General features: G+C 41.2%; 1 protein-coding gene across 3 annotated transcripts in view; it reads right to left on the bottom strand.

The window, feature by feature from the left end:
- Positions 1-10,948: 10,948 nt before the first annotated feature.
- The window catches only part of ZRANB3 (zinc finger RANBP2-type containing 3), a 117,691-nt gene continuing 112,692 nt past the window's right edge, over positions 10,949-15,947 (bottom strand). For all 3 annotated transcript variants that reach the window (XM_030579986.1, XM_030579985.1, XM_030579987.1), the window contains one exon: positions 10,949-11,577. In XM_030579986.1, coding sequence (XP_030435846.1) covers positions 11,479-11,577 — 99 coding nt within the window. In that variant the 3' untranslated portion in view covers positions 10,949-11,478. The remainder of the gene's footprint in view (positions 11,578-15,947) is intronic.

Below are 15,947 nucleotides of genomic sequence, written 5' to 3'. Positions count from 1 at the left end.
GACCAGATTCATATTTGAGAGGGTAACTACCTAAACTCCATGTTTAGAGGTGAGGAAAGTCTTTCACATGCCAATTTTGTGATAGAACTTAAACTGATTTTTCCCTTCCCCTCCCATTTTCCAGGCGCAAGGACCTACTAGGTTAAGAAATCTTAGTGTGAACTTTTGTACTATGACTTTTCCATATTTTTAAACCAGTTCACATTGTCATGGTACCTGCAAAGTGTAGCTAACTTTCTTTTAGGGAAAAGAAGGCATAACCCCGCCATGTATAGTAGTCCCTGGTATCATGTCCTTTTTAAACTTCATTCCTAGCATAGACACCACTGCATTCTCTTCTCCTGAAGGATTTTGTATAATGCCAGTGTTGAGCAATTAACAGATTGATATATTTATTTTTTTTTGGTCCATTGGCAATTCTGAAAAATAAAGGGTGCGGGAGGAATTTCTCTTCGACCCAAAATGAATTAAAAAAAAAAATTTGGAAAATTTTTTGATGAATTTCAGGTCGACCAGATCGATCCAGAATGGTGGAGTGATGATGTCCTTTAACTTTTAGCCTAGTGGTTACAGCACTTACGTGGGGTACATTTTCCCCTCTACCTGCTATTTTTCAGTAATAGCACACTATTACTGAAAAATTGCTTACTTTCTCATTTTACCATATAATTATAAAATAAATTGGAATATAACTACTGTAGTTTTATTTCAGTGTATAGTATATAGAGGAGTATAAATAAGTCATTGTCTACATGATATTTTAGTTTGTACTTAATTCGTTAGTCCTTTTATGTACCCTGTTATAAAACTAGGCAAATATCTAACTGAGTTGATGTATCCCCTGGCAGACCTCCGCATACCCCTGCCTTAATCAACAGACTAGAGTCATTCTCACGCTTTCCCTGGTCCAGGGACTATTCACTGTGATATACAGAGTGGCAATTCATAGTCATTCATAACTTATACGTGGTGGAACAGCTTCAAAAGAAGAACTTGAGATCCACACCAGAATTTCCCCAGAGGCCTGCAGTGAAGGCACTATTTTGGGGGAAGGGGAGAGACCCAAGTGTGACAGGTCCCTCCCACGGTGCCACCTGGAACTGGGTTACCACTGAGCCCCCTGACCCACCAGCCTGGGATCCCTCTCACACTGCACCACTGTGACAAGCTGCAAAGCCCTCCACTCTGCACTTTCACTAGGATTCATACAGGTAGGGACACACCCAGCTGCAGTCACATACAGACTCTCTAACCACTAGCTTCCCAGGCTGGTACCCAAGTACTGTCCTGCCCTCGTCAAATCTGGCCATTATACTGGTTAATACCTGGTCTGCCTCTCCATCAATCGGAAGAGAACAATGCACACTTGCGGTGACCAAGCAGAGATTTTCCCCAAGAACTCTAGTTGAAGCTCACTGGTTTAGATTAAAACATAAAATAAGTTTAACTACAGCAGGATGGATTTTAAGTGATAGCGAATGGATCAAAGCAGATTACCTAGTAAATAAACAAAACTGCAAACTGAGTTTAACATACTTCTCTCCCTGAGTGATAAACAGGCTGGCAGATTCTTAAGGCACAAGCTGCCTTGGCTCTGCAGGTTTTCTAGGTTTTCATATACAGGTTAGAAATCCCTCTACCCTGGGACCATCACTTTCCACCCTAACTTCAACTTCCTTCTCCACAGCAAGCAGAGGGATGAAAATCTGGCTCTTCACTTTAGAACACCTCGCTTCCTGTCCCAGTAGGCTGATTTAATTTTAGTAGCTTTTTGGTGCACATTTCCACCTGCAGGAGCATCTGCACTCCTGATAAGCTCTTTGAAATAGTCCAATACCAGCTATTAAGCCTAAACCTGCAGGACCTATTACCTCTCTGACACATCCCCTCTTTCATCCTCCATACTCACCTTCCTTCCCTGAAATGGCAGCCTCACTTTAAATGTAGTTTGAGTATATTGCAGGGAATTCTCATTTGGTATGTCTACACAGCAAAGAAAAACCCATGACTGGCCCATGCTGTTTCGTTGCTGGGTAGACTTCTGGGCTCAAGTCCTTTTATGTACCCTGTTATAAAACTAGGCAAATATCTAAATGAGTTGATGTATCCCCTGGCAGACCTCCGCATACCCCTGCCTTAATCAACAGACTAGAGTCATTCTCACGCTTTCCCTGGTCCAGGGACTATTCACTGTGATATACAGAGTGGCAATTCATAGTCATTCATAACTTATACGTGGTGGAACAGCTTCTGAAGTAAATCTATAATATAGGCTAGGTTGGCATCCTTACTTGGCATAGCCTCTTCTGCATTAATGTTCTGTTCATCTTTTTACAGGCATCTTCTGCATATCATGTTTTAATCTACTCTAGCAGCTCCCACCACTACCATGCTTTCTGAATTAGCTCTATCTTCTTATGACATAGAAGCAAAAGCTTTTTAAAAAAATCAGATTGCAATATACAGTATGTGCATTACTTTTCTTGTGCTAATTTGCCAAGTTCATGTAATTTTTGTAAGCTGTATAAATGAGTGCTCCATGATTGTTTTGAAATGCCCCTTGCCCAGTCACACATGATTATCCTACCTTAACAAACTAGTTTATAGCCAAAGATGATCTCTGAATTGGTCAGTTTTATTAAATAAAAATCTTACAGCATCCACAAGTTTTCTTTCAGTTATTGAGACATCAGGCAAAACAAATGGAAAAATTAGCTTCTGTGAGGGAAGGGGACAGAGTTCACCTTTTGTAGAGTGATTCTGGAGAATATAAAATGATTTTGTCTTCAGGGAAGATGCAGAAAGGTTCATGCTTTCTGAGAAAAGATATTTCAGAGCTTTCTAGCCAGAGTAATGTGACCAGGAACATCTTTCATGGAAAGAAAACTGTTCCTTAGAAACTAAGGAGACTTAGTACCACTGAGTAACCCACTAGAGAAATAGTTCTCAACCTTTCCAGACAGTCTATCCCTTTCAGGGGTCTGCTTTGCCTTGTATGCCCCAATTTTCACCTCACTTAAAAACGTGGACTTTGGCTTTCTACCCTGGGCCCCAGTGAGTCTAAAGCTGGCCCTGGCAATTCCATTAAAATGAAATCATGGTTTGAGATCTAGTATATAGAAGAGTATAAACAAGTCATAGTCTTTATGAAATTTAAGGCTGTCTACACTAGCACTTACGTTGGCAAAACTTTTGCCTCTCAGGGGTGTGAAAAATAATCATCCTGAGCAACATAAATTGTGCTGGCATAAACACTCATGTGCACAGCACTATGTCAGGGGGAGATGCGCTACTGCCACTTGTTGAGCTGGTTCTATTACGTTGGTGGGAGGGCTCTCTCCCATCAGCATAATGTGACTAGATGAGCGCTGTTACAGCTATCCGAGGGGTAGCCATGTTAGTCTGGATCTGGATCATGCATCTGACAAAGTGGGTATTCACCCACGAAAGCTCATGCTCCAAAACGTCTGTTAGTCTATAAGGTGCCACAGGACTCTTTGCTGCTGTTACAGCTGTGCTGCTGTAAGCTTGCAAGTGTAGACATTAGCCTTAGTTTGTAATGACTTCTCTAGTGCTTTTTAGGGAGCCTGTTGTAAAACTAGGCAAATATCTGGATGAGTTGATCTACCCCCAGATGACCACTGCATACCCCTAGCGGTACAGGTACCCCTGGTTGAGAACTGCTGCACCAGAGGTATAGATGAGCCTGCATATGTGACATTGTTTAATGCTGCAACATGAGGCGCAAGCAATATGAAAGAAATGCTAATAAGCTGGAAAAGCACTTAGCTGGGATTTATTTTTCCATCTTGACAGCAGCAGTAGATCTCTGTCCATTCTCTAGGGTAGGCTGAAAGGTCGATGTGGAGAGAGTTTTAGACTATAGAGGAGTATTCCATCTTATCAAAGACCTGCCACTAAGATAGAGCAGAGATCTCTGCGTCAGCTTCACTCAGTCACAGCTCCATGGCTGCTTTCCTTTTTATCATTTGAATCACTCTTCCTACTAGAGGACTGGCGAAAGCACAGAGAAGGCAATTTGGTCAGGCAAAGCATCTGTTTCCAGTGATATGAGGTCCAAGTCTGTGAAGAATCCCATCTTTGTTTTGACAGCATAAGAAGCGGTCCAGCTGAGGTGACTTAGTTCTTTGGTTATCACATGAGATATGTCTTGGTTCCAGGGGTGTTCTGAATTGCCACTATGCTGCTTTTGTGTTCACTCTCCCTTTATGCAGATCAGCATGCTTCAGCTTAGGTAAGCTTCTGCCCAGGAGAGCATCTATACCACTTCAGGGTTTAGACCTGAGCTCCTTCTGCTCCCTTTATGATTTTGTATGCCAAAGTCATTGTGCTGATTGGACTAGAATGTGGTCTTTTCTCAAGCCATCCTGGTAGCATAGGACAGCCAACCTGACTGCTCATTTCAAGGAGGCTGATACATAGGACTCTTTCTTTCTTTCAACATGACCACATACCCTTTGCATTATGGTGTTTCTCCTTCCTGACAGGCTGGCATCTATGGTTAGGATTTTGCAGTCCAGACTGTAAATGGAGAAGTCTACCATTATGGATGGATTCCCCCAGCAGATCACTGTTGATGGTATCCTCACTTATGTCTGCAAAAGAATTTCTTGCTGCAAAAGGATGCCAAGGCTTTCAGAATCCCTGAAGCTCATTTATGTACAGTCGTGCCAGTGGTTTAATCTTTCTGTATAAGGACCAAAAAACCTACCAGCCATAAGTAAAAATGGATTGGTGACTCTTGGCTTTGTAGCATTTTAGAGGGGCATGGAATTTTGTCAAACCTTTCCTGCTGTGGTCCTTCCTATGAGCCTACTTCTACGTGGAGGAGCCTCAGAGAGGGGAACAGGGAGCACTTCTTTATTAACTCATATCTGAAATATGGAGTGTCCCCTTATATTGCTGCCTCCTAAGGTTCCTGGGTTTGATGCTCTGATAAGTGTCATCTAAGAAAGGGTTTGAGTTACTGGGTTCCTCACCTTGGCTATTGTCATTGTCAATACCTTGGGGGCAGACCGAAAGATAATATTTCGTAATGGTAGCATCAAGGTGAATAAGGGAAGTTGCTAAAGACAGGGCCTGATGGGTATATGCAGATAAGTTTTGATCAGGTCCACTGGCATAGAAGGGTCTCTTGGGTCGACTGCAGAGTTTCCATCCTGAATTTCATTATCTTGGTTCATTCTGTTTTTTTTTAATCTTATGGATGAAGAAGATGGGGGTAACAACCCCGAGCACCATTTTTTCTTGGGAGACAGATAGATGTGAGATCTGTTTCAGAATGGTTTGATTCAAGGTTGGAAAGAGAATGAAAAAGGGATGTGCAGGAACCTGTAGCAACATTCCTGAGGAACCAGGGGACCAAGAATGGGATATCCTATCCCTATTTCTGGACTGAGGTAGGTCTGCTTGGACTGGAAGGAAGAATTGGGCCTATTCATTGATCTGGACTTACCTCTGGTGTATTGCGGTCCGCGCTCCTGGAATAAGGGGAGTCCTCCTCTGGTACTTTTTTGTTTGAAGTAGAAATGAAAGAAGTTCCTGCCCTTATATAAAGGCTTTTTGAAGTTTGCTGGATCAGATGCTTCAGTTTAACCACCTTATTTGGGTACAACCTTATGAAGCCTTTGCTCTAACAGGATTCCATCCTAGAATTGTGAGGCACAGAGAATTTACTATGAATAATAAGGCACCTCTTGGCATTCTGCCTGCTCTGTTTGGTTGCTGCCACCATGGTTGCAGAGGGAAGTACACGTGTAAAGGAAGGAGCTTGGCAGGTGATCCTCTTCGGTGAATGATCCCCAAAAAGTCATCTCCTAGGTTGGGGGAGGGGGATAAAAAATATTACTCACTGTTGTTTCCCCCATATTTGGCTTTAAAAAGCTAGAGAGATCGCAAACACAACTGGGGTGCTGAACTGACGGGCTAGTAGTTGAATGTTCAGAACTAAGCTGGAGTGAAGACAAAATCCCAAAATTTGATACACAAGGCAATTTCTACACCAGCCAAACATTTGTCTTCTCTACCACGCTTTCTGAATTAGATTAATCTTATTACACAGCAGCAACAGCTTTTGTAAGACTCAAATTTCAATAGTGTATTAACCAATTCTTTTTCTCTACTGGTAATTTACAGAGGCCATGTAGTTCTTGTCTATGCTGTGTAAAATGACAGCAAGTTAGCAGCCCACTATCACCAAACTTGCATGTGAACAATAAAAGAAAACATTTCAGTTTGAAGTTTTCAAGAGACTTATTTTTATTGTATTTTAACAAGGAGTATCCATCCCTGTGTCCCTTTTAAGCATTTCTGGCTGTAATACCAGATAGCCTCTTGTGAAGGCCCTGCCATACCAGAACCGAATTTTCAGTCAGGTACTTGGTGTTACTCATGGTCTCTCCCTCTCTCTGATAGCAGGATCTACTGTTGGCATTTTAAACTTCACTTGGGTCTGGGCTGGGAGTTTGATTTTTTTACTATAACTAGTTCTGTTTGACATAGAGTAGTCATTTCCCCATGTATCAGTCTTCTATTACTCTATTGCTTCAGATTTTTCCCACTGTATTGTTTATTGGCTATGCTAAGCAGTTTCTGTTATACTCTCCGGTACTTGCAGAAAGAGACGTGCAGCCCACATGTCTCACACAGGGGCAGAGGTCATGATCCAGATGTTCTTCTCTCAGTTGGAAACTGAGACTGGTTTTATGGCAAAGTAGAAGTTTTACCTGTGCACAAATAAACTTATTGTGGCAAACTAATCTTAAAAAAAAAAAGGCCACAGTATTCTGTTCTCTGTTGACTAACTACTGTTTCTAAGGTGGATGGCTCAGTGCTGGGACTTGTCCATGCTTCATCCTCTTCTCTCATACCACAGTATGTGCCCTGCTGTTACTTACAAAAGGACAAAATATAGCATTTCATAAAGCTCATGAATAGTTTCCATGGTGGCTATTTACTCAGCTTTTGCTTCTTGTGCTACACCATCAGACCCATCTCTTCTCCCTCTCATCATCTTCCCTTGCTCCTGACCATGGAAGCTGTGCATGTGCAGTAATTTTCCACTGATGTGAAAGAACCTTAGACAGCAGCCAGTCTGAAACAGGAACCTCTTCTGCCTGTGGTCACGCTGCCATAATACAAATCTCCGAGGAGGCTGCATGCCTTTCTGAGGGCTTCAAGGGCGGTGAGGACATTCATAAAACCACCAGGGACATGATGCACTGTGACTATGACACCAGGTGCTTCTAGCAGGGGTGGTGTAGGCATGGTGATTTCCAAAAGGCTGAATGAAGAGAGATGTTTTTAACCCTTACCACAGACTACATATAGATAGGGACCAGCAGCCCCCTCTCCCTCAAATAAAATAGAACTCTTCACAGTTGGTCCAGCAGACCGACAACCTTACTCTCACCTCCTCTGCTATGTTCCTGCACAGGGAAAGGAAGGAGTACTGTTGTTTCAGTAACACGCAGCAGAGGTAAGAAAGGCAGCAGACTGGCTTTCTCAGTACAATTTGAAACACTGTTATTCCAAAATTCAATAAAACGTCAAGTGAGATTGAACTGAGGAGGTATTCTATGGCTTCCATATCCATTATGTGTTAGAACTACACTTTAAAGTATTCAGAATTCTCAGATACTGTGGCCAGTTTCACTTTAATATGAGAAACCGGTGGCCTTGTTTTCCTATGATTCTGTGCCCTCTCATGTTGGACTATGATTTTTGTACCTTCCTCTCTTTGAGAATTACCCCCCACCTGGATGTGGATGAACAGGTCCTGCTGTACATGAGATTTGAATGGTCCCTGGGATGAAATGTAAATTTCTTGTTTACACCTTCCCCCCTTACTGGTGAATGGACAGTTAAGCAGGTAATGAATGGCCCCTTAGACACACTAGCATGCCAGCAAGGTGCTATCTCTGAGAAATTGGTTTGTGGGCATTACCAAGAACTAGAACATATTTCAGTAACAATTATATAGAAAAATCTCAATTTTACAGGGCAGTGTTGTTACACACATTTCAAAAGGAAATTATGCAGCAGATTATGAGTTTTCAAATGATACTGCACAAGACATACTTAATACAAAATGTATCATGAACATAGAAAAGTGGTGTCATATGTCACTGTTCTACTCCATCACCAGACTGGACCAGCCCAATGGCTCATTTTAAACAGTAGATTTTCTAACTCACATTGCACTCAGCACACAACCTCTCCTTCCCCACCTCATCCTTTATTTAAAATAGTTTATCAGCCTCAGAAAATTGTTCCTATAACTAAGATGCTTAGTTATGTTATTCACAATTCAATGAATTTTTCAAAATTAGTGCAGGGAACAAAAAATGCATAGCATGAATTTGCTGGCAGAGTCATCAATTACAATTATTTGCTAAGTACCAACAATGTTGACTGATTTCACAGGAAAAAATTGCCAGAGATAGTAACTATAAAATGACTTATGTCTTCAGCAACCTCAACATGCCACTAGGAAAGAGGATTGTTTCCCCTTGAGTTGCTGACAGTAGCACTAAATCTTCACAAGAAGATTTTCTTTTATCACTTGCTGCCTCCCCAGCAGTTAAAACAAACAAGACCTTGCATTTCCTGTTATAGAACTGGCTAAGTCGCACATGGGAGATTCAAAATAGCTTCCACTAATTGTCTTATGCTTTGGCTTGTTTAAGAAAAGTAGTTGAATTTAGATCTGGTTTAGCTAGTAACCAACCTAAATGCAACCACTTTTCCTAGTCCAGACAGAGTTTGGCGATCTCTTTAATATCTGCACCTGATTATTGAATGCAGCTGTATTTAATAATCTGGCACACAAGTAGGCCACAAACACACACACAACTTGTAAACACGTGCCAGGGATATGAAAATGATATCCAGGATCTCTGTGATGCACCAAATGAAGTCACTCACTCAAGACAAATGTAGAAAGGTTCACTGCTTCATCGGAAGGATTAAGATATTGCATTAGAGACTCATATTTTTTCCCCTTTGCACGTGATCCCGTCCTCAGTTTTCTCTTCTTGCTTCTACAGTATCTGAGTCTACAGTACTTGGCCTAGCTGGTATGGCCTAAACTGTGGGGGGAAATCAAACTCTGGAGACAGTAGATGATGCAGACTTTCTAGAGTGACTGCATACCCCAGAGCCTCCAATAGGGTCAAGGCTGGTATGGATATCAATACTGAGGTGGTGGATCCATGGGGGCAGGGGTGAAAGTAACTTACAGGACTTACTGGTACTGCTGGAGTCCTGAAGGGGCATGGCCTCATCTGGAAGAGGTGGGGCTTCTCAAGATTTAAAGACCCCGCAGCTGTGCGCTCATTGGGCCATATGTGGCCTGTGGGTTGAGAACTGCTCGCTTAGAGAAAGATCCACATATAGAGCATTACTCTGAAGTATGTCCCTCTCCTAGACAGAGTAGGCGCTGGAAATGCCTGTCATTAACAGATGGTCAGGGCTTGAATTCTGGAGATTTAGCTTCTGCCATGGTGCTAGTGCCCCTGTACAAAGAGGAAGGGGATCAGGTCTAGCCTAAATGAAACATATCTAAGCAAAACTTTTTTTCAGGTATTTATTAGCCAATGGGCAATAACTAAGGCTAAGATTTAGTCATGAGTATTTTTAGTAAGTCATGGACAGATCACAGGGCAATAAACAAAAATTCACAGCCCGTGACCTGTCCATGTGACTTGTATTATAAAGCCCTGACTAAATCTAGGGTGTTCTGGGGGCGCCACTGGTGCTGGCGGGGGAGGGCCTCCGGGGTACCTGCTGGTGCTTGTGTGTGTGTGGGGAGGTGCGCTGGGGAACCTGCTGGTGCGTGGGGGGGGGAGGGTGGTACTACAGGGCACCTGCTGGTGCTCAGAAGAAGGGGCTCCAAGGAGCCTGTTAATGCTGAGGGGGGCAGCCCGGGACCGCCACCACCACGTGGGGTGGGGTAAGGCAGCCTGGGACCACCACTGTTGCTGGGGGGCCAGTGGGGCTGGCCCAGGGCCACCTGACCTGCTCCAGCAGCCCTGGGGTCAAGGGCACCAGCAGGCTGCAGAAGTCTCGGAGGTCCCGGAATCTGAGACTTCTGTGACAGACTTGCAGCCTAAGCAATAACTACTTAACTATAACAACTAATGACTAATTAGCCAGTCAGCAACAGAGGACTCAAGAGGAAAATTGTTCTGGCCATCCAACTGGAAAATACGCTTGTCAGAGATATACCACTGAGCACTTACCTGATTAAAGAGAAAACAACGAGTAAGAAGTGATTGACCAGTATGTGAAATACCCCGCTGCCATAGTGAGCTAACTTTGGATGTTACTCTTCCAAATGCAAGTAACAAGACTGTGATCGCAGCGAGAGAAAGAGAAACATGTCTTCAGAATGAGCTATGCAAACGAAAATACGTGCTGGAGGTACTATGAACGCAAATTTTATTTTATCTAATAAAAAACAAGCTCCTATAGGAAATACAGTGTTCTCTGTCACCTGTATTAATTCAGTTTCAGGTTCAGTTGGACTCAGTCATATTTTGAAACATTAACCATCTAATGTACTATACCACCCATGAAAACAGCAGTCACTACATTTGTTTTGAGAAATAAAGTAGAAAAATGCAGTTAGTATAGGCAATAACCTTCAAGTAATTCTGACAATTAAACTGTTGCCACTTCCCTTTTATTCTGTAGCCAAAATAACTGCTGAAAATAAACTCAATCCAAACTCAATTCCCCAACAATGACGCTCACAGTTATCAGTCTAGGTATTTATGTGTCCACTATCGCTTTAGTATCAGAACATCTCCCAAGTATTGAAAAATAGAAAAGTAAAAACCTTCCTCTCTTACTTCATTTAGGGAACATTTGTCTATTTCTGTATGTTAAAAATAATTTTAATGTCGGAACCAAAGACACCAAATAATGATTTAAGCAAAGCCATCTTTACTGTAAGATGTTTGCCCCTAGTATGCCAGAACAATGCAAAGCCAATAAACATTCCAGTAGAGCTTCACCAGTTTCTGAATGGTGTAGTTACACATAATCTAATTTGGAAACAGTAATACAGTAGAAAAAAAATAGGTCAAACAACATATACTGAAACAACATTAAGTTTCTGACTTATGACAATAAAACCCACAATATTTAGTTTTTAAGCTATTGATCCATCTAGTGAAGAAACTTGCATGGTATATGATGACAATATGATGATGTGTTTTGCTGACATCCCAGAAATACTGAAGCAATTATGAAATAGAATAATTTCTTTCCCTAGCCTTGGTTTTGACTGAGTAAGATTTATCAGAAGTTACTCTTTAAAAAGAATTAGACTGTAAAGATTCAGAATTCTGCATCAGTGCCAAACCAAACCCATGCACATACATGATAGTTCTGAAATATTACAACTAAACATATTTGCATTTCACATCAGTAGTATATGATGCTATATCCTACTCACATCTTTATAAAAAATTTTGTGATATCAGATCCATATTTTGAAGCTAAAGAATGTCGTTTCATCTGGCTTCTTTCCTTGGCTTGTTTAGCAGTTCTCTGAAAAGAAAGAAAGAAGTGTCTGAATATATTAAAAATGACTTAGGAACAGTATTCAACATTTGAGTTTATCTTGATTGTTAAAGAATTGGGGTCTCATGTTAGATCAAAAATGTTGTAACACTTTTCACATTATCTTAAATATAGATGCTTGTAACAGGGTGACAACTTTCAAGTTCTTGTTTAACCAAAGTCTTCCAAACTGGCACACTCATTTCTTTATGAAGTGCTGAGTACAGAAGAAAGATCAAATTTGAACACTGATTTTTCTATTAGACTGATGTCCTTCTTGTGATCTCTTACTTACTGGAGTAAAACGCTTCATGTGTTTTTTTAAAACTAGAATCTTGAAGTCTGATATACTTGTTAATTGTCGGATTAAAGAAAAAAATGTATTTGGAATTTGCTATTTCTACTATAAGTCACCAAAATGTCAGTCTATTTATAAAAGAGTTGCATTAATTTCTTCTGCAAGGCACTCGTGATAGAATTTGGAGGCCAATTTGGAGAAATTATGATTATCTAAATTCACAGGTTCTATTTAAGAGATTTTAGCCAGCTAACTGTTGAAGGTGACTATTGAAGTATGTTGCAGGCCCTGATGTTTGTAACCCTGTCCACCAAAAGAGTGCATTGCCGTCAACTAGTACTTAATATTTAGCAGTCAGGTAGCACTGTACATCAGTGCTGTGAAAATAAATGTTCTTATAGGGAGTTTGGTGAGGACTGAGATGTATTATTTCTTTACCGACATGGATAAACAAACGCAGGACAAATGGCTAGCACCAAGTCACACAGCAAGTCAGTGGGAGAGCCAGGATTAGAACACCGTAATATATGGTTCCAAGGTGGATCAGAGAATCACTTTAAATACATTTTATATTTTAAAGATGATTTGTGCCTGTATCTTACTTTTTACTCACAGTACACCTGAATTAGTGAAAGAGACTCACTTTTACCTTAAAAGGCAGCATCTTTTAAAGTTTTTTCTAAAATTACTACCATTTGATGGTTATTTATTTACCTGTGCTAAATAAGTTTGGTAGTCCTAGTCCAATTCTTAGTAGATAAGTGTCTACATTAAAAACATCACTGCAATTGACAGTAACAAACATCCTTGCTGTCTTTCTCAGCAGTGGTGCCAAAAATCAAACAGGTTGCTTTGAAGATTACTAACATCACATTATTACATGATCCCCCCGATACTGTCCTTCCTCCAGGTTTGGTAGAACAGAGACATGTTAACAACACAGCATGCAGAAACTTCCAATGATGCTATTCATTCTCTACAAAAACCATGAGAAATATTCTATCTGGTAATTTTCTGCTAGCAGCTTCTCGCCTCGTTCATAACAAATGGATAATGCCTTCCATAGCTGGACTTTGCAGGTAGTCCAGTGTTGTTGCTGGAGGCTTGAGGACTAAGCACAACTCTTCAGTTCAAGCCACCAACAGAGTTCTTCCAAAATTGTAGCAACACTTCAGCAACCGATTATTAGCACTAGGGCAACAACTTGCAGTGATATCAACTAATCTCAAGGCAATTATATGCTTGTCTCTTTTTAGAGAAAATTTTCAATTTGTTACAAATTGTATTGCAGTAATTTACCAATCAGGGTGGGCTGAATGAGGAGAGAAGCTTGTATCACAAAGAAAATGATCAGGTAAGAAGTTTCTCATTCTGTTGCAGAGCTTCTCTCCTCGTTCAGAATAACTGGGAATTAGTGAGCAGTGAATCACACACTTACACAGAGGAAAGCAGAATTATTATTATTATTACTACTATCGGAGAACAACAGGCAGAAATAGACATACCCCCCATTACAAAAGCTTTGTAATTTAAGGAATTATTTGGGAACCAACCTAGTAGCATATCTCTGTAGAAGACTAGAAATTCCTTTGCAATCTTCCTAGGATGGGTTCACACACTTTCTTCCTATGGCACCACAAAGGACCTTCCTTATAGAGAGAGCCTTGATTCCCTCAGTCCATGGTTTCTCAGATGCCTAGCATGCTAACTGGTGCAGGATTTTAACATCTTGCTTGCAGCATCTTTGAGGTTCTAAGGCCTGGGCATTTTGGATAGGATAAGATGAACAGAGAACAAATGGTGTATGGACTTCATATGTTGGAGATTTTGAAATCTATATAGTAGCCCTCACTCTTATGGCCTAAGGGATCTTTTGGAAGGAAGTCCCCTTCTGAAAAGGTGACTGTGTTTTTCATTGGGGGCTAACTTAAGGAGGAAATTAAGTTTTAGGAACTTAAGGTGGAGAGCTGTTGATGAAGTTGTGTGGGGCATCGAGACATTCTGTGCCTCTGTTGTGGACACAGACTGCCTGAAGTGCTCTTCTTACACTTTAATGTGGAGCCAGCTCATGGAGAGGAAGAGGGACAGAAAGAAACCACTTCTCGCCTTTCAGATTCTTGGAAGACAGAATATGTGACTGAAAGCCAGACAGGCACAATTCCCATTACACCGCTGCTTGAGAAGGGCTTCACAGAAATCACAGGCAATTCATCCCAGACATGCTGAACACATGTGCCCCATACAGTAATCATGATACAGAGCGATGTTAGAGTCCCTGTACAAATGGAGAGCCCCACTCATTGGTGGGAAGGCAAAAGAGAAATAATTTAAAACTGTATTTTTACATCACTTGCTCACTAATACTACAGATTAATTCCTCATGAATGAATACTTGCTTTTGTCCTTTTGGAACCCGGAGCCTCTGGAGGTTGCAAGCCTCGGCCCTGAGCAGGTTGTTAGGGGTCCTGGTCTCCTTGGAAATCTTCATGTTCCTGGTCACGCCTTCCATGGTGGAGTTACAGCTTTGGGTAGGGAGTGTGACCCATGTATGCCAGTCTGACTCAAGGCCCCTTGTCCTGCCAGAGCAGGGTGAATGGCTTATGGCAGCAGAGCAGAGCTTGCTTTCCCAAAAATGTAACCCTGGCAGAGCAAATGTCAGTGGCTTGCAGCAGCAGGGCACAACTCACCCTATGAAGCTCCTGAAAAACTGCCTGTAAACTCCTCAGACTTGGCTTGATGTTTGTAGGGATTCTTTGCTGTCGTGGTGGTTGGGAGGGCAAAGGGAGCTCCCTAGAGGTACTGTACCGGTGAAACCTGACGGTTAGAGCCTCAACACTCAATTGATTCCACAAGCTCAGGAGAATGAGCTGAAATGAAGTTGCTGTTCCATGCAAATGAATAAAAATTCAAGTTATATAACAAAATGGTCAGAAGAAACTGAACTACCAGCTTGTTCCGCTGGTGGAGGAAGACATTTTGGTGACCTGAGCTGAAGGGCAGGTCTTAATGTTGGAGCTTCCAGCAACAACAACATTGGACCACCTCTGAATCCAATAGATGTGAGGCACTGTCCATTAGTGATAAATGAAGAGAGAAGCAGTGCAGCAGGAAGGACTTCAGCTTCACTCTCCACTGGTAAAAACCTAAGAACAGCTTTCACGTGCACTGAATGTACCATGCTACCACGTATATGCTGCTGATGTACAACCCAGTGTTGCACAACTTGGAGCATGTATGCTGCCTATAGTGGCACAGTAAATCTGTTCCCAAACCCACACTGGGAATTTTTAGAATGCCTTCTTTTTCTATTTATCTTATACTTAATACTAGGGAAAGACTGTTACCCCTAAAGGAAGTCTGCATACTCCAACACCTGTTCAAATGTGGTTGCAAGATCACTTGCAGAGTACCTGCTGGTGTGACACCTTGAGTATACACCAGCAATCTCTAGGAAACTGTACTTCAAGAACCTACTAAAGGAGTGAAAAAGACAACTTAAATTAACATAATTACACTGAAATGCACCCAACCTCTTTATTTGGGGGAAATCAGTATCTAGGACTGAGGATATAGTATTTCTGGTGTAATATTTTTATTTTTGCAGATTATTGTTTGTAGTACCAGGAACTCTACTGATAGACCACGACCCCACTGTGCTAGTCACTGTACACACATATTTTACTTTCTAAAAACCAGGATAATCAAATTACTTATTATTTGGACTATTCACAGCACATAGGTCTTAAGCACATAGTATTTTTGTTCAACTTTTACAATCTTAATACTATTATTTGCAAAGAAAACAAAAAAGAAAACTCCAAATCTTTGGATAAAAATCAGGGGTTTTATTGAGTTCCTGAAAACTTAATTTACTACTCCCCACAGAGTGTGTGTCTAAGGCTACCGCTGTAAATCAAACAAAATAAGGGTTACTAATTGTGATTATTGCTGCTGATTATTTTTGCCTTTGACAGTTTATTTTACTTATATTTCTAAAGAACAATGAAACTCACTTCATTCAGTCTATTTAGGGACCTGATTCTGTCACATTTTCCAATGT

The sequence above is a fragment of the Gopherus evgoodei genome, chromosome 11 (assembly GCF_007399415.2).
Source record: "Gopherus evgoodei ecotype Sinaloan lineage chromosome 11, rGopEvg1_v1.p, whole genome shotgun sequence".
Taxonomy (NCBI): domain Eukaryota; kingdom Metazoa; phylum Chordata; order Testudines; family Testudinidae; genus Gopherus; species Gopherus evgoodei.
Note: the sequence above shows the minus strand (reverse complement) of the source record. Positions and strands in the feature narration are given on the sequence as shown.